General features: G+C 40.1%; 1 protein-coding gene across 1 annotated transcript in view; it reads right to left on the bottom strand.

Moving 5' to 3' along the window:
* Positions 1 to 8622: 8622 nt before the first annotated feature.
* Positions 8623 to 18625, bottom strand: part of get3 (guided entry of tail-anchored proteins factor 3, ATPase) — a 17828-nt gene continuing 7825 nt past the window's right edge. Inside the window, exons 4-7 of the mRNA XM_048521985.2 lie at positions 18149 to 18299; positions 16692 to 16799; positions 15557 to 15757; positions 8623 to 14032 (exon numbers count right to left, since the gene is read on the bottom strand). Of these exons, the coding sequence (XP_048377942.1) occupies positions 13904 to 14032; positions 15557 to 15757; positions 16692 to 16799; positions 18149 to 18299 (589 nt within the window). The 3' untranslated portion in view covers positions 8623 to 13903. The remainder of the gene's footprint in view (positions 14033 to 15556; positions 15758 to 16691; positions 16800 to 18148; positions 18300 to 18625) is intronic.

Genomic DNA, 18625 nt, shown 5'->3' with positions numbered 1-18625 from the left:
TTGTTTCACCACCTGGTTTCTTCTAAAATAAAGCCAACAGTTTAATGAATTCTGTGATTTACCGGCTGTTTATAGAAAGTCAAATTATTTTGGAGAAAAAGACAAGCAAAGCTTTTAGGGAGATAACAGATGGGGTTTATAATCATTAATTGTTGAAAAACCTGCCTTTAGAAAAGACTGCAGGGGATTCTTTGCTGGTGGTTGCCTAGCAACTCTTTCTGGATGTGATTTCTATTTGCGCAGAATTAAGTGGGTAGTAAAGAAGGAAACCAGAGGCAGCTGCAAGTCTTTCTCCTTTTAGCAGAAGGGTTTGGAACCTGATAAAGTTTCCAAGTATCAGTATTTTCAACTACCTTGTAAACCCTGAATGGCAAAATTATGAGCATTTTCCAAAGACTCAGATCCAGCTTGATTTCAGTCTGAACTGAAGATCTTGCATCAATCTATGGCTGTCAACAATTCGAATTCAACAACAAGAAGGTGGATGGACCATGAGAAGTCATCACATTCTATCTATTGCTTTCAAACTGTTGGTCACTAATGGTAATCTTGCCTTTGCACTTCTCTTTTCCAAGTTAAATATCCTTTGTTTCTGTTGGGATTAAGTGGATGTAACTCCAATTCCTAATTAAAGTTCAGATGTTAACCAACGTTTGCTACTTGTTTTAAGAATAACTCTTGTGTTATAATACATTAATTATTTGAATTCATTAGTGAAATTGAATGAAGGTTCTGGATAATGGTTAAAAAAGGAATCAGTTAGTAATTTTAGTGATTGAATTGACACATTATACTAATGGTGTGACTGGTGGAGGAATGGGACTTGATTACCAGTGAGGTTCGCCCGTCACCATTGTAATCGGATGAACAATAACTGTCTTGCCAGCAATGCACAAATCCCATGCATGAATATGACGAAAAGACCATTTAAAATGTTTTGTTTTACTTTTGGAATACTTCCACTGGTTCTGTTGGTGCCATGCTTTTATAAATTTAATCTGCTCTGTAGTTAGTAGACGACAAAAGTCTGGGAGGTTTGATTGGGCCCAGGAAGCTCCAAGTTTCAATTCTATTGTGTGTTGTGTTAACAGATCCTTACAAGGTGAAATAGTGTTGTAGCAGTGAAGTCGCTGGAAAAGCATTCCAAGCTAAAGTCCTGGGAACGATGGGAGCTCTGTCTTTCTCTCCCTTCCATACTATGGCCCTGGAAATATGATCATATGAGTCTAGAGTAGCAGTAAGCTATTCAACTCTTCACAACTTACTACCACTTAGTAAGATCATGGCCAATCTGACTTTAAACTGAAATCTAGATCCATGCTTACCTTTCATAAACTTTCAACTCCTTGTTTAACAAGAATCTACCCAACTCTGTCTTAAAAATATTCTAGCACTCTGCTTCCAGAGACTTCATAGGGACTTATTCCAAAGACTCAAGACCCTGTGAGAGAACAAAGGTTTGACCAGTCTCTGTTTTAAATGGGTGCCCCCTGATTTTTATTCATTGACCCTAGGTTCTCGATTCTCCTACAAAAGGAAACATCCTCTCCAATGTCTACCCTGTCAAGATCTATCAGAATCTTGTATTTTTCAATCAAGTTGCCTCTTAATCTTCTAAACTCCAGTGGTTACAAACCTAGTCTATCCACCCTTTCCTCACTGGACAAGCCACCTATTCCACATATGAGCTAGTAAACTCAGAATCATAGGATTCCTACAATGTGGAAAGAGTCCATTCAGCCCATCGAGTCTGCAATGACCTTTCAAGAGCATCCCACCTAGATTCCTGCCTATCCCTGTAACCCTGCATTTTCCATGGCCAATCCACCTAAACTGCACATCATTGGACTGTGGAAGGCAAATGAAGCACCCAGAGGAAACCCATGCAAACAATGTGCAAACCCCACAGATAGTCACCCAAGGCCAGTGCTGCGCTGTTACCAATTTTTATAGATCCGCCATAGGAAATATCCAATCTGGGTGCATCACAGCTTGGTATGGCTTCTGCTGTGCCCAAGACTGCAAGAAATTACAGAGAGTTGTGAACATAGCCCAGTCCACCACGCAAACTAGCCTTTCATTGACTCCATTTATACTTCCCACTGCTGCAGGAAAGCAGCCAACGTCATCAAAGACCCCTCCCAACCTGGTTATTCTCTCTTCCACCCTCTTCAGTTGGGTAGAAGATACAAAAGTTTGAAAGCACATAACAAAAGATTCAAGAATAGCTTCTTGAATAAACTGTTACCAAAATTTTGAATGGACATTTCGTGTCTTAGAGTTGATCTTTCTCTGCATCACCTCTGCAGCTGCAACACTATATTTTGCATCCTGTTCTATTACCCTGTTGTGGTTACATAAGGTATGATTTACATAGTACACCAAATTTTTCACTGTACCTCTGTACATGTGACAATAATAAATCAAATTAACTCACATCAATGCTAACCACTGAGCCACTGTATTGCCCTAAACTTTCTCTGAACTGTCTCCAATTGTCTCTTCTTTGTTTAATAAGGTGACTAATACTGTGTTGATGCTCAGGCTGGGAGGACAAGATGGGCAAGGTGTTTCATTTCACAGCACCAACATTCCTAAACCAATGGACACACAAACCCCACAACATTGTGACATTTATGGTCAGCTGCTATTCACCAATCTTAAGCAATTCACAAAGTCCACATAGATCTTTGGCTTTGCTCAATGAGTGAACCCAGTTGTCTCACCTTTTGTTGGAAGTTAGGACTCCATGTGCCTAATAAAATTACACTTTGACATCATGAGTGTGCTAGCTCTTTCAAAGAGCTGTCCAAATAATTCTCACTCTCCACTTTTTTCCCCTAGCCCTAACTTTGTTCCCTCCTCAAGTATTTATCTAATACCCTATTTTATTGACTTTTTTTTATTCGTTAACAGGATGAGTGCGTCGCTGGCCAGGCCGGCGTTTATTGCCCATCCAAAATTGCCCAAAGGGGAGATAAAAGTCAACCACATTGCTGTGGGTCTGGAGTCACATGTAGACCAAAATAGGTAAGGATGGCAGCTTCCTTCCCTAAAGGACATTAGTGAACCAGATGGGTTTTTCCAACAATTGACAATGGATTTACGATCATCATTAGATAATTAATCCCAGATATTTATTGAATTCAAGTTCCACCATCAGCTGTGGTTGGATTCAAACACGGGTCCCCCGAACATTATCCGGGTCTCTGGATTAACAGTCCAACAATAATACCACGAGGCCATTGCCTCCCCTCGTATGGAATCTAATTAATTTTATTCTCCAAACTACTGCTTCTAGAGTTCAAGGTGTTTTTCTTAAAACTTTCTATTTAGTTTAGTAAATACACACATTGTCTTAGAACCTGGTGGAGCCATGGTCTCTTTCTGGCGTGACATGGTGGCTCAGGGGTTAGCACTGCTACTTCACAGCCCCTGGGACCTGGGCTCAATTTCAGACTCAGGTGTCCCTCTGTGTGGAGTTTACATGTTCTCCCTGTGTCTATATGGGTTTCGTCCCACAGTTCAAAGATATGCAGGGTAGGTAGATTGCCTGTAGTATTCAGGGATGCCTAGGCTAGAGTGGGTGTGATTCGGATGCTCCTCAGATGGTCAGTTTGGAGTCAAATGGCCTGCTTCCACCATGTAGGGATTCTGGATTTTTTAAAATTAGAAAGTTGTGATATTACTACACATCACCATCATTATACATTCTGCTGTTGTCTTGTGCATCTACACTTGCCTTTTTAAGTTTACTGCTGAAGCTGCCTCCAGTGTGATAGAGACAGATTCAATCATCACTTTCCGAAAGGAAATTGGATGATTGTCTGAAAAGAGAATAAAACTTTCAGTTGTATGGGTAAAAGAGTAGGATGAGCTGAGTAGCTCTTAGAGATAGTTGGTACAGACACTGTGGGCTGAATGGCCTCCTGCGTTGTAACCATTCTACCGTTTTGTGATTCCTCTCCATTGCGCGCAACCTGTGTATGTGGCCATTTGCAGACCTCTAGCCTACCAGCTACAAAATTGCCTGGAAACACTAAGACAAAAATAAAATCACTGTGAATTTTCTTTCTAACCCTCCAAAATGTCATTAAAGAGTCCTTGGAAACTAGGGGACAGAGCTAGCCTTAACTGTAATGCTTTCCTTTCTGGTATTCCATTTACCATCTTAATAATTCTTTTTAGACATGTTAAACATGGTCAATTTTCTTATCTTCCCGTTCCCCACCAATGTTGTTTATCTCTCCATAACATATGAATTTCTATTCTATCAAATTTTTCCCCATTCTCTCTTGAAGATGTTGGGATAGAATTCCAGAGACTATGGCAGGATTAATGATCAACACTGTTACTCCAGGATCTCCCTAATTCCCATGACTGCAAAGCGGTAAGTGCGTTTGGATTCATTTAGCATTTCCACTAGAACTGGAGCTGAATGACTCTTTCATTTATATAACTGAGCTAGACTGAGGAAAACTAAATATATTTACTTAGGTTTTAAGTCATTGATTAAAGCAGGAAGATTCCATTAGATCAATGAAGAGCAAGCATTTTAATTACAGCATACTGCCCCCATCAGGCTTAGACATAATACTGCACCATATGCACAGGGACATTCAAAAATTCTTAATCTTAATGATACGACTTTGTTTCCATTTTTATGTAGAAATATTCATTGAAATTTTACTGATAGAATAGTTGACGTATTTTTTCTTTCATTTGGTTAATTTTCTTTTCCCAAGGGAGCAACTCTTACATTTCTTTTGGAACCTTACAATTCCTCCTTTAAGGATTGGAATTAAAATTAGGTTTTATTGTCACATTTAATCAAGTTACAAAAGAACAGGAGTACAGTGAGACGTGTGCAAGGTCAGCAACACAGAGCACCATCTTAAGTGTAAAGTAACTAGGTACAAATCTTAGGTACAAAAAAAGAATTTACACGACATTGCATTTATACACAGTGTGAGCATAAGTTATGAAAATAAGAAATAAAAATGAAAAGGATAGACATTACAGTCTTTCCACATGGTCTGCCTGATCTCCACCAGTTCCCAATCAGCAGCCATCTTTGCGCCAGGCCGCTGGCCATCTCCCTTCCACTCCGTGCTGCTGGTCACCATCCCACCCCACTCTGCCATGGACCACTAACAAAAAAAAGGGAAAAAGAAAGAGAAAAAAGGAGAATAAAACAGAAACGGAATGGAGGGTCCTACTTCATTGCCATCTTGGATTTCTGTTGGTTTCAGATTTCTAGGATCCACGGTATTTTGCCTTTTTGCAAATGTTAATGAGTACTATATTTCCTGCCATGCAAGCAATATTTGTGGCTCCTGTTCCTCAGATTTGTTGTGAAGCGTGTAAAGTAACTAAGCTCCATTGTTACTCATGCCTTTTATTTCATTACTTTTCCTCAAGACCAATATTGCACATTTTATCATGCTTCCTGTTGGCATCAGAGCTTGTTCTAGCAACAGCAAGCACTCAAGAACATATACTAAAATAATACCAAGGGCGCAGATGCTGGAAATCTGAAACAAAAGCAGAAACTGCTGGAGAAACACTGCAGGTCTGGCAGCCTCTATGGAGAAAAATCAAAGTCGGCATTTTGGGTCCAGTCTCCGTTCTTCAGAACTTTTCTGATGAAGGATCACTTGACCTGAAAGGTTAACTGTTTTCTTTCCACAGATGCCTCCAGGCCTGCTGCATTTCCCCAGCAATTTGTGTTTTTGCAACCGGAGAACAAACATCAGGAGGCAGAGGTGTAGGGTAATGTCAATTAGGTAATAATCAAAAACCTCAAACCAATGTTTGGCAACATGGTTTCAAATCCTGCCACAGCAGATGCTATAATTTGAATTCAACACAAATCTGGAATAAAAGGAGCTTTAACATCATCCACTGTCGACTGGTATGAAAACCCATCTGGTTCACTTATGCCTTTTAGGGAAGGAAATCTGCCATCTTCATCCAGTCGAACCTATTCCACAAGGTTGACTCATGACTGCCCAGTTAAGGGTGGACAATAAATGCTGCTGTTGCCTGCAACACCTACATCTTACTAACTTTAAAACAAAGCTTATCCGTAGCCTAGCATCACTGGCCTCCAGGTAGCACCGTTGAGTTGGTCTAAGCAATGATTGAAATAAAAAGGAAAAAATGTATTACAGAGACAAAGAGAATGTTGGGTGTAACTACATAGGGTCTGTCAGCATCTGTGGAGAGAAAAGGAGTTAACATTGCAGGCTGTGTGGTCAGTTATCACCATTAGTTCTTTTTTTCTTCATGGATGCAGCCAGACTTGTTAAGCATTTCAATCAGATTTCCAACTCCTGCAATATTTTGCTTTTGCCATTTTTCCAAGACTGTTCACCACCTCACAGCCAATGAAAGCACTTTTGAAACATAGTTGTAATTTAGGAAATAAGGCAGCCAAATTTGCTCACAGCAGGCTCCCACAAGCAGCTACGTAGTAAATGTCAGATGTTAGCTGATGATTGCACAATGTTCTGTACCATTCGCAAAGCCTCCGATACCGAAGCAGACTATCTCCAAATGCAAAAAGATTTGGACAAATCCAGGCTTTAGCTGTCAAGGGACAAATAACATTTGCACCACTCAATGCCAGGAAATGACCATCTCCCCTTGATACGAAATGGCATTACTGTCACTTAATCTCCCAAAAATCAACATCCTGGAATTACCATTGACCGAAAATGGAACTAAAATCATCATATAAATCCAATATAGCTACAAAACAGGTTAGAAGTGGGTGTCAGGATGCTCCTGCAGGAAGGTTTGTGGTTTTAAACTTGAGGTAGTAATTGTTGGTACTCCATTACTGTCATTTCAGAGATTTTACATCCTTGGCTCCTATTCCTCAGATTTGTTGTGAAGCGTGTAATATAACTAAGCTCCATTAGAAGTTCATCATAAGCAAGAGAACCAAAAACAAAACAAAATTAGTGTTAAAGGCTTTATTGAATATATCTCAAACCAGTTTGTTCATTATAGCTTTTTTTAAAAAAAAATCAAACATAGGACAATTAAAAAGCAAACTTGGAAGCAGAAAAGACACATTTTTGAATAAACTTTGATTTATTATGGAATATTCTGTATTGAAAGGAAGTTTAGGGTATAAGTTTGTTTCCCCATTCACTTAGTGATCTGCCTGAGATAGTGACAGACTGTTCGGCGTTCACTGATATCCTGCATTTGAAACCATTCCATAGCAATTTCAACTTCAAAATGGAAACTGCAATAAGATTATTTACTATTAAAATGTTAGACCTTTGTGAATTTTTTTGGGGAATAGACAGCAAACAGAATCTGCAGTGTTTGTTTTAATCACTGCAGGGAAAGTGAATTTATTTTTGTGAAGGGGGAAAGTTTGAACCAGTCAGAAGGTTTTGGTTCAAGCCTCAACTACAGAATTGAACACATCACGTGATTCTTCCAGCATTAAGGTTTTAGAGTAGATTTGTAGCTCGGGTTGTGGATGGTGTTGTTGGTTGGCTCGTTCACTGAGCTGTTTTGTTGTTTTCTGCATACACTTCATTACCCTGCTGGGTAACATCATCAGTGCAGCCTCCAATGAAGCGCTGTTGTGTTTTCTCACCTGTTATTTAAACTCTGGTGTCTGTTGAGCTGGATTACCACACTTCAGGTTTTCCTTCGCAGTGGAGTATATATGGGGTTGAGCTCCATGTGTTTATTGATGGCTTTCTTCATGGAGTACCAGGCTTCTAGGAATTCCTGTGCTTGTCTCTGCTTTGCATGTCGCAGGATCTTGGTGTTGTCCCAGTCGAGATGGTGGTTCTCCTTGTCCACGTGGGATAGAGATGAGTGAGTATTGGTCAAGTCTTTTTGCAACCAGTTGATGTTCGTGTATCCTTGTTGTTAATTTCCTTCCTGTTTGCCCAACCTAGTGTTTTAGTGTTCTCTGCAAGGAATCTTGTATATGACTCTGATCCCGTCCATAGTCCATAGTGGGTAGTGAGCCTTTGTTTGGGGAAGCAGTTGTCGTAGAGCTGATATGGATCCACCCTGTCCTCACATCAACCCTACGAGAACTGCTCACCCAAACCAAAGACCCATTACACTCTATGGACGGGATCAGAGTCATATACAAGATTCCTTGCAGAGAACACTAAAACACTAGATTGGGCAAACAGGAAGGAAATTAACAACAAGAATACACGAACATCAACTGGTTGCAAAAAGACTTGACCAATACTCACTCATCTCTATCCCACGTGGACAAGGAGAACCACCATCTCGACTGGGACAACACCAAGATCCTGCGACATGCAAAGCAGAGACAAGCACAGGAATTCCTAGAAGCCTGGTACTCCATGAAGAAAGCCATCAATATACACAGACAGCTTGACCCCATTTATACTCCACTGCGAAGGAAAACCAGAAGGGAGGTAATCCAGCTCAACAGACACCAGAGTTTAAGTAACAGGTGGGAAAACACAACAGCGCTTCATCAGAGGCTGCACTGATGATGTTACCCAGCAGGGTAATGAAATGTCTGGAGAAAAACAATGAACCAGCTCAGTGAGCCAACCAACCACAACTTCTAACATTGCTCTGAATGATCAGAAATGTGGGTGGGGGGGGGGTAGATATTATGTTTAAACTGTGGCCCTGTTTTTTCCCCCCCCCCAAATTCATTCATGGGATGTAGGTGTCACTGGCTGGACCATCATTTATGTCCCATCTCTAGTTGCGTTAGTTGAAGTGAATCATGAGGCTACAAGGAGGAATAAGGAAGTTGGAATCATAGAATCCCCTCTCCTGTGGAAAGAGGCCATTTGGCTCATTGAATGTGCACCAACCCTCTGGAGACTATCCCATCCAGACCTCTACCCTATCCGCATAAACTCACATTTATCATGGCTAATTCACCTAACCTGTGCATCTTTGATAGCTGGGAAGAAACCAGAGATCTGAAGGAAATCCACATAGAAGAATATGCAAACTCTACAGTCACCCAAGGTTGGAATCAAACTCAGGACCCTGGCACAGTGAGGCCGCGATTCTGCCCACTTCAGGTGTCCTGGGTAATATGTTAAAGGATACCAATTATTGCTGCTAAAGAACAGATGAACTCACCTGCAACATGAGGCAAACCTCTTTCATGAAGTGAGGTTAGGATCTGGAATGCAGTGCCAGAAAGTTCAATTGAAACATTCAGGTGGAAATTGGATTACTATCTGAGAAGGAACAATGCAAGAGGTCTGGGTAGAAAATGGGAATGGCACCATGCGATTTCCTCTTTTGGAACCAACAGAGGCAACCGGCCTCCAACTAGACACCAAACCCTGAACCTGTGACTCGCACAGTGCCTGTGATTGTTGGGGGTGTTATTCATTTCAGGACTTCTTTAGGGTAGTGGCCTAGGTCCAAAAATCTTCAGCTGCTTCATCAATAACCTGTCCTCCATCAAAAGGTCAGAAATGGGGGTGTTCACTAATGCTCAGCATCATTCATGACTCCTTAGATACTAAAGCCATCCATGTAAACAGCATAATGTGGACAGTATCCAAGCTTGACCTGATAAAGTGGCAAGTAACATACACTCAAAATGTCAAGCAATGACTATCTCCAAGAAGACAGAAACTAATCACTTTCCATGACCTTCAATGGCATTATGTCACTAATTACACCATCAACTTCCTAGAAGTTACTACTGAGGACAAACTGAAATGGACCAGCCATATAAAAGCTACAAAAGTGGGTCACAGGCTAAGGATTCTATGGTAATTCAGCACTTAACTCCCCAGAGTCTGTCCACTATCTACAAGGCACAAACCAGGAGTATGATGGCATAGTTACCCGAGTGTGTGCTGCTTTAACACACTAGTACACCACCGTTCAGTACAAAGAAGCCCATTTTATTGGCATCCCATCCAGCATATTCAATATTCATTCGTCATCACCAATGCAGAGGTCAGCAATGTATCTACAGTAACTCACAAAGGCTTCAATGACAGCATCTTCCAAATCCATGACCGTTATCACTTAGAGGGGCAGGGGAATCACCACTAGTAAATTCCCTTTCAAGTCACACACAATCTCTGATGCTGGGTCAAAACTGTGGAATGTACTAGCAGCACAAGTGCATGAACACATGGACTACAGCAGTTCAAAACGAGGCCGCTCACCATCACCTTCTCCAGAGCAATTAAGGAGTGCACAGAAATGCTGGTTTAACCAGCAAAGCCTGTACTCTGTTTATCTACGAAGTCAGAAAACACGTATGGCTCATTGGTTTAAAAATTAATTTAAGCACGAGTATATGCATGAATTAACAACAAGATCCTAAATATCCAGGGGCAACAATTTAGTTTTGTGATTTCAGCAATTACATTCACACTAGAGCACAGAGTGATGAATTTCAGCCTTTGACTTGCACTATTTATTTGTTGAAGGGATATGAGTGTCACTGACTAGGCTAGCATTTACTGCACTTCCTTAATTGTCCTTCAGGAAGTGGTTATTGGCTACCTTCTTCAAATGCTACCATTCTTGGGTGCAGGTATGCACACACAGCTGTAAGTCCATTTCCACTGATCAGTGGGTTAGTAGTCAACAGAAACTTAATTACTGGACAGACTTAATTGTTAATTAAATAAAGCCTGCTGGAAAGTGGAACACCCTGCTAAAACTAGAGGTGAAATCACAATATGCGGATTACGAAATGTGAAGCAGATAATGCTTTAAGATGTGAAATTTAAAGGGCCAGCATGGGTTGAGAAAGACAACAAGGATGTTGATCAAATTTAATAACTTTCAGAGGGTTGGTACAGGTATTTTTAGCCAAAAGGATCATCTTCCATGCTCTAAAATACTAATTCTGTTTGTGTCTAGCATCAGAATACCCAGCCACCACCTTTCACGGAGTTTAGATGACTTCCCACAGAGGCAGTTACAAATGGAAAATGTGGTGGGGTCCTTTTTGCTCCCCCCCCACCACCACCACCCCGAGACAGGCTTGGATCCAACCATCCAAGATTCTAATTTGAAACTGCTACATATGGCTTATGTCAGTAACAATAAGCAACTTTGGAGCACGAGGAACCAAAGAATCACCTTTACTACCACATTCTTCTTTGCACTGTAACTGTTGCCCTCTGAAGCTTCTCTTTAACACACAATATAACTACCCCAGTTGCAAGCTCTAAGTACCCTTCTTCCATCTAGAAAATGTATAACACAACAGCCCACAATAATTGTATATTTCAAGAGTTTTAATACATTTATTCCCCATCTCCAGCCTAGAAATTATTGTAAACAATACAAATAAATATTTAAGTTTACCCTTGTAGTATTTAAACTCAACTCAAACTTTAATAATAGCTGTTAGTGTTACTACTTTAAAAAGATAGCTTTTCACTATCAATTTTCTTTCTTCTGCTGTTAGTGGGAGGTCTGGTCATAGACACTCGGTAACTACCAGCATCTTGCCCTCAGCATAGCTTGCGACACTGTGAAAAGCAAATCAATTCACTAAGGGACATACTGCTGTCTCAGTGGTCACCCACAAATGTCTATCTTCCAACAATGCTTAGACACCGTACAAACAGTTCATCAGCAGGAACCCCAGGTGAATTCCTCTTTTCCAACTATGCCTTCAGGTGCCAGATGTTGAATCATCTCCCTTAAATGGGATAGTTTCTGCTAAATCAAAATAGATTGCAAACTCAGCCACACGGCATTCATTTGGAAGCAATAAAGTTACTGTAGCAGGCAAAAAAGGTAACTCGGCAGAAAATAGCATTTGGAGATGGACTTAAAATTAATTCTGCAATTTAAAATTAAAATGTAGAATTAATTTAAGTCCATGAGTTGGGTTGTTTGCTAGCCAGTTAAGATAGGTTTCTCTTACCTAAGGGCAGCATCCCTGGTTATGTATTCTTCCCTCCAGCTCTCTACCCATCTTTCTTTGGTGAGAGTTGGCTAGTTAAAACTCAAGCAATAGTCTGTTTAGTTAATGGGAAGGTAGGGCCTGTTTCAGAGAGATAATTGTCAACCGTGAACAGAAAGCAGGGGATGATTGACCCAGTGCTTTTAAGCAAGCTTGCCTTTCCCATCAGTTTCCATAATACTAACACACAAACGCCACTTATTGTACCATTTTGGCAATTCTCTTTTCAGACTACTGACTGGACCAGAGTGGATATATCATTCAACATGTAGTCCCTGATATGAGGGAAATCGCAGTCACCGAGTAGTGTATGGCCCCTGTTGTATTTAGTCTGCATTTTGACTTCAGTCATAGAATAATGCCTTCAAGACAACTCATTGTGAACTTCACTAACTGTTAAAAACAATTGCAATACTCTCATGTGGTGAGACCACCACAAATAATTAGGTGTTTATTGAATTTCTTATCCCATGTTATAAATGACCCCAGTCAAAGAAAAAAATGGTGTCGATTGTCAGGAGGACACCAAGCACCATTTAAACAGCATTGTGTACTAAGTGGCCATTCTCAGGTGCCAGGCCAACAAACAATTTCCAAATACTCATCAGCTCAGGAGGACAAGGACCAGCAGCAGGAACCGTATTAGCCCTGTCCACTCCTGCCCTAGTAAACATCACATCACTTTGACCTCTGTACTTTGTGAATCATTTGATCTTTCTGCTCCACCATCGCTCGTTATGTCAAACTAGGTGAGCCACTTTAACAGACAATGATTCAGTCAGAAAGTAGGAACAGCCCAATCCCACTCTGAGCCGCAAATTCATTGAGGAGGCTCCAGACAAACTCCCATCTGGCCCAGAGTGTGACAATGGGCAGTGTAGAGGAAAAGAGTCCACAAGAGAATTGGTAAACAGACCCAATACAACAAAATGGACGGGTGTCAAAAGTTTCAGGTGTGTGTACATTCTTCATAAACCCTTCTCTTCATTAAAAGCCTTTCCAAATTGGAAAAAGGCGCCATAAAGCACAGACAGCACTCAAAGCAGCATATCAACACAGATAAAATCTCAAGTCTCAGATTGCATAAAGCGAATTGAAGGCCTGACAACACCGGAAAAAGCAATGGCAGATAATTTTTTTAAACCTAATGTACCATTTTAAGTATTTTGTCAGTGGTCAGGCTTAGAGAAGCTTTCTCATATAACTCATGTTCTGAAAGAGACAGATGATGTACTTGGTCTGCTTATCTAATGGAGAGCTGAGTGAAGTAAGGAACACTCTGAAGAAACATATGTAAGTTACATGATGATTGCTGAATTGGTCTCAAAAATTAGAATTTGTTGCCTAATATGGGGTAGCTTGCTCCTATTCACATAAATAATGAACAACTTCAAGTGCAGCTGAAAAGAAAAGTGGCTTGCTTGTGTCAAAGCATTTAATGGGCTACTTTCATAATACTATTTTTAGGTAGCAGCATCTGTGGAAAGGAATAGGGCAGGGGTGGGTAGTAGGAAAGGGGTCACTGTGGCTTCCGAAAACAATTGTTGCTTCTGTAGTAAACCAATCACTTCATTTCGAGGTGTTCAACTGGAGAAGCAGCCACAGTTAAGTGAACTGCTGGTAGGAGGAGAATTATAGAGAATGCGTTGGGTCCTCAAGACATGGGGTCACTTGAGACAGGACAGACAACCATTAAGAGGAGGGAAAAAATCTGAAGCAGTTAATCACAGAATAAAGCTGTAGATATATAATGCTCCGTTCTACAACTTTGACACAACCTCTTGAGATCACAATGCAAAAATCACCTCCTTAAAGTTACAATAACCAGAAATCAAAAACCGATCGAAACAATAAATAACATCCACGCATTCCCTCCCCAAGCTCCTTCCTACAAACATAGTGTTAATAAATTACAAATCTTGGATCTCTTTGCATCAGTCTTGAAACGGAATGAGGGAAGTCTATTCATTTACTCGGTGGCTTGTAAGGCTCAAGCAGGAGTTTAGAGAAAGTGTTGACTTTGTCAGTGCCCCTGACTTCATGAGGTAACAATGGGAGTTTCACAATGTGAAAATCTTCATACAAATCTTCCATCTGAAAGAAAAACAGAAACAGACAAGCTAAAATAATCTTATTCACAAAAAAAAACCTTGAGTTATAAATCATGAACCACCACTCAGTGCGATGGTTGGATAATGCACCCGATACACTATAAACTTAAACTGCCAGGTGAGCAATAGTTACTGGGAAACTGTTATAAACTCAGAACACAAAAATAATGCGCCCTCTAAGCTGTGCAGCTGCTCAGAAACCAGAAAAAGCTCTCATGCAGGCAACAAACAAGTTGGTGCCTTTAAATTACCTTGTACATATAGCCATGCCAAAAACAAAAAATTTTTTTAAAAAGGGACCACATTTGTACACAAATCATTCACAATTTCAAAACAAGTTTGAGGCAATGCCTTCAAATGTCTCGGGCTTTTTTTTTTAAAAAAACAGATGTGTGTGGTAATTTGAAACTTCTGAGTCATCTGAAATTTTCAAGAGGGATCTAGTAAGCAAGAACATCAAGGAGTATAAGTCAAAGAGGAGATTAATAGAGTCGAACTACAAAACAGCTAAATAACCAAACTGGGTAGAAGAGCTGAACAGCCAATTCCTATTTTTAAAAAATTATTTGATGTGGTGTTGTTGGCAAGCCCAAGATTTATTGTTCATCCCTGCCAGCCTCGACCTGAGCACAGTGAAGAGCCATCTACATCTGTGCTTTTCAAGGCACACGTGGACCAACTAGATAAGATCAGATTTCCTTTTCTGAAGGGCATAGGTGAACAAGGTGTTTCTGTTTTAAAAAATAGCTGCTGGTAATTTTCATGATCACTACTAGACACCAGCTTTCTATTCCAAATTTATTAAGTGATTTGTTCATCTCATCAGCTATAGTGGTGGGATCTGAACCCATGGCCCCAAAATATTCAAAAAAAAGGTCACAGGACTTGAAATGTTAATTCTGCTTTATCTCCATATATGTATCGGAGGGTCTAAGCCCAAAACATCAGCTTTCCTGCTCGGCCTGCTGTGTTCATCCAGCTCCACACCTTGTTATCTCAGATTCTCCAGCATCTGCAGTTCCTATTATCTATGTATCAGACCTGCTGAGTTTCTCCAGCAATTTGTTTTTGCCCCCAAGACATTAGCCTGGGCCTCTAAATTACTAGTGACCACCAATGTTTCCTCCAAGATGTGTGGCTGGCTCTGCTCAGAGGGTCTAGTACACACCCATCAGCATGTAGACTCAATATTTTTCAGTTCCAGAAGTCGCTGGCATGCACAGACCTTGGAGGTCCACACAACAGCAGTAAAAGTTAAAAAGGAACATAGACTGCCACTACGTCAGCATCTGCCTCACATTCCTGCTTCCATCAGCATCTTTCTTGACTTGATTGCACTTATTTGGAATGGATAGTCCAAAAAGAGCTCAAACCCGCTCAGGAGAACATTAAACAAATACCTGATACAATTCAAGCATTAGGCCAATTTAGCTGGTCACGTCATGACTGGCCACATTTTCTATGCAAAATACACCCAAAATACAAAGTTCATACCATGTAATATTACCTGGTCTAGATATTTGGATTGGATTTTGTGTCGAGCCTCACACATCTTGCATGGTTTCTCCCCAGGGTCTGGAAATACTAATTGGTTTACAATTATGTTGTGGCTGTCAATTTTACACTTGGCCAACTCTTGAATTAGTCGTTCTGTCTCGTATAAAGACAGAAACTCAGCAATGCAAACACAGATAAAGGTGGTCTGCTCCTGTGAAAAGGCCAGAAAATGTGTTTAGTAGGTGACTATCATCTTGGAACTCACCAAACAGAACAGTGGCAATCGTAGTAAAAATGTCAGCTTTGGTTTCATACACAAATACAACACAGAATCGTTGGATAGTAATAAGTAAAAGCTCAGGCAGGTAATGGCCCATTGTTCTTCTCAAGATCAGCATGGAGATGCACTCTATAACAGACCAGATCAGCTAACAGAGAGGATAGAAGAATTATCTTGTCAGCATGAGTCAAGACACCAGAGTCTGGCTTAGACATGCACACTCAGCTTAAAATAAGGGTTTCTTTTATATTAGAATTGCATGCTTAGAGATGTCTTCTCATTATAATGTAACTTAAGTGAAATCCAGCAAAGCTCTTTTCTAATGCAGGTCTTCACCAACAATATGTGGGGGGGGAGGGGACACTGGTGGCAGATGGGAATGTGGACCATAAATAAACTGTACTGCGCTGAATGACATTATGTGGAGATTGTCCACCGGTAGCTTAAGACGGTGGGATGGAACATACTGTGAGCGGAAGACAGAAACAAAATGAATTAATTAATGTGACGTGTGAATAGGAGCTCTGAAGGACATGCTCCACAGTCTCCCAAAAGAATAAATTTAAAGCACAAAACAGTATTTTATTCAAATTGTACAGTTAATGCTGGTTGTTAGGATATGGGCGACTTAGTGGGTACAGTATTGAATCATCAATCCAGCATTTACAAATTCAATAATCTGTGGTCTAGTATGAGACCTATTGGAAAAAAAACTCAAATGGAGGGTTCAGTCACTCCTATGGATCTTTGGAGCTATAGGTAATCTCAATATTCCAAGGTCAATGATGACCTCAGTTAAACCATTAGTCCTCACGTCAGCACCGGTCTTTAGGCGAAGGGAGAAAAACAGTTAAGTGATAATTACCGGGTCTTTAAACTGTTCACTGACTGAACGAATGACAGGTAAGGTCTCCTCCAGCTTTGAAGCAAGTTGATCTGCATTCATGTCGCCGAGTCCAAGCATACTGCACATCTGAAATGTTAGAAATGATTAAATACATACACCATTTGACCACACAACCAGCACAAAGATGGCAGATTCAAGTACCGATTATTGCAAGTTAAATCTATGCAGAACATCTTGGTCATCTTATTTTTAAATTGGAAGCTCAATGCATTTATACAGAAGGTATCCTAGTTAATTCTACTCCAAAATTCCAAAACTAAATGCTTTAACATTAAAATGCTAACTACCCAAATGCACACTAAGTATGGAAGACCTGTAAACAATCCAAAGACGTATCACTTGAATGATTCATTAACATGCATACCGAGACTTTACATATGTAGCAGCTGCTCAGTACCTAGGACAGCTAAATTGGAATAGATCGGCTGTTTATCAACTAGGAGACGTCCTAAACCACCTGCTTTATATGTGTGTCACACAAGATGCCTCTATAGTGTTCCCTGTTTGGTTTGTGTAATTTAGAAGAATATGCGACAGCTTGGTTGAAACGTTTCACTACCAGAAGGGTCTTGACAGGAAGAGATGTCTGTTCTTGTGGGAGAATCTACAACTCAGGGTTACCACTTAAAAATAAGCAAATGCCAATTCAAAACAGTCACAGGAGAAATTGTCTCAGAGGATTATGAATCTTTGGTTCACTCTTCCCCAAAAGCTGGTGAAGGCAGAGTCTTTAAATAGTTTTAAAGCAGATTTATATAGATTCTTGATAAGTAAGGAATTGACAGGTTACTGGGGTAGGCAGGAATGTGGAGAATTAGATCAGCATTTTCTTATTGAACGGTGCCAAAGTGTCTATTCCTTCTCCTAATTTCGATGCTAGTTTGTCAGATGTATGCAGATTGCAAGGCAAAAGCAATGGCCATGCTTTACAACATGAACATATACAGCTTTAAATAAACTTTTAGGCGACTCTGCAATTAAACAGTGCGTGAGGCACTCAATTGAAATTTTGCTTAAAATACATTAACAATGAACAACGGTTGCTCTATTTCCTTCTTTCTGATCTTGTTCTGTTCTTTGTGTTTTACCATTTCTACTTGTGCAGCAACCTCCTATCTTTTTGAAATAGCAGCTCTTGACATGTAAACATAAGTTACTTGTTGGTAGGGTATTTGAACAGAAAAAGAAAAAAAATTCTACACTTTCAAACATTACAAATGTTGCCAGTACTGGATAGCACAAGGAATGCTGAGCAAGTTTATTTTCAATCGCTTCCTAATCTATAAGCATTCAAAAATACCAAAGATGCATTTTGCACTATTGACAGACAATCTCAATCTCAATTTTAGTACTAATTTACTGTCAATATATTGTCCAAACATTCCAGAGCAAGTTAAGTCATTGGCTTAGACTACCTGGGAAATGAAAGGGCTGATCTGGTTTTTAATTTGCATTAGTCTCCCAAGTCCCCTCTCAACGATAGTTGGAAAGTTCAGAAGTCGTAATGTGTGCCCTGTTGGTGCTGTGTCAAACACCACTACTGAGAAATTCATGCCTTTCACCAACCTGTAAAACACAAATTTTTTAACAAAAGGATATTATAAGTTACCTACAATAAATTGCTCCATGGAACCTTGTTCACCTGCAAACTAATGCCCAACAGTTTTATATCCTTGAACAACTTAATTTGACAGAGGTTTGAGAATGTCATGAATGTTATAACTATCGTAGCATGTTTTCTGATTGCGTCAACTTGCGAAGGTTCAATGTTGCAATGCTTAAGTTTGCATCGAGCATTTTACATAAATGGTCAGTCTAGATCAACATGTAAGTAAAACCACAATAAATCACCATGTCACTGATATGCAAGAACATTGAGTTTGCAATCTTCA

Source organism: Stegostoma tigrinum, chromosome 35 (assembly GCF_030684315.1).
Source record: "Stegostoma tigrinum isolate sSteTig4 chromosome 35, sSteTig4.hap1, whole genome shotgun sequence".
In the NCBI taxonomy this organism is placed as follows: domain Eukaryota; kingdom Metazoa; phylum Chordata; class Chondrichthyes; order Orectolobiformes; family Stegostomatidae; genus Stegostoma; species Stegostoma tigrinum.
The sequence above is the reverse complement of the archived record's forward strand: the minus strand, read 5'-3'. Positions and strand labels throughout refer to the sequence as shown.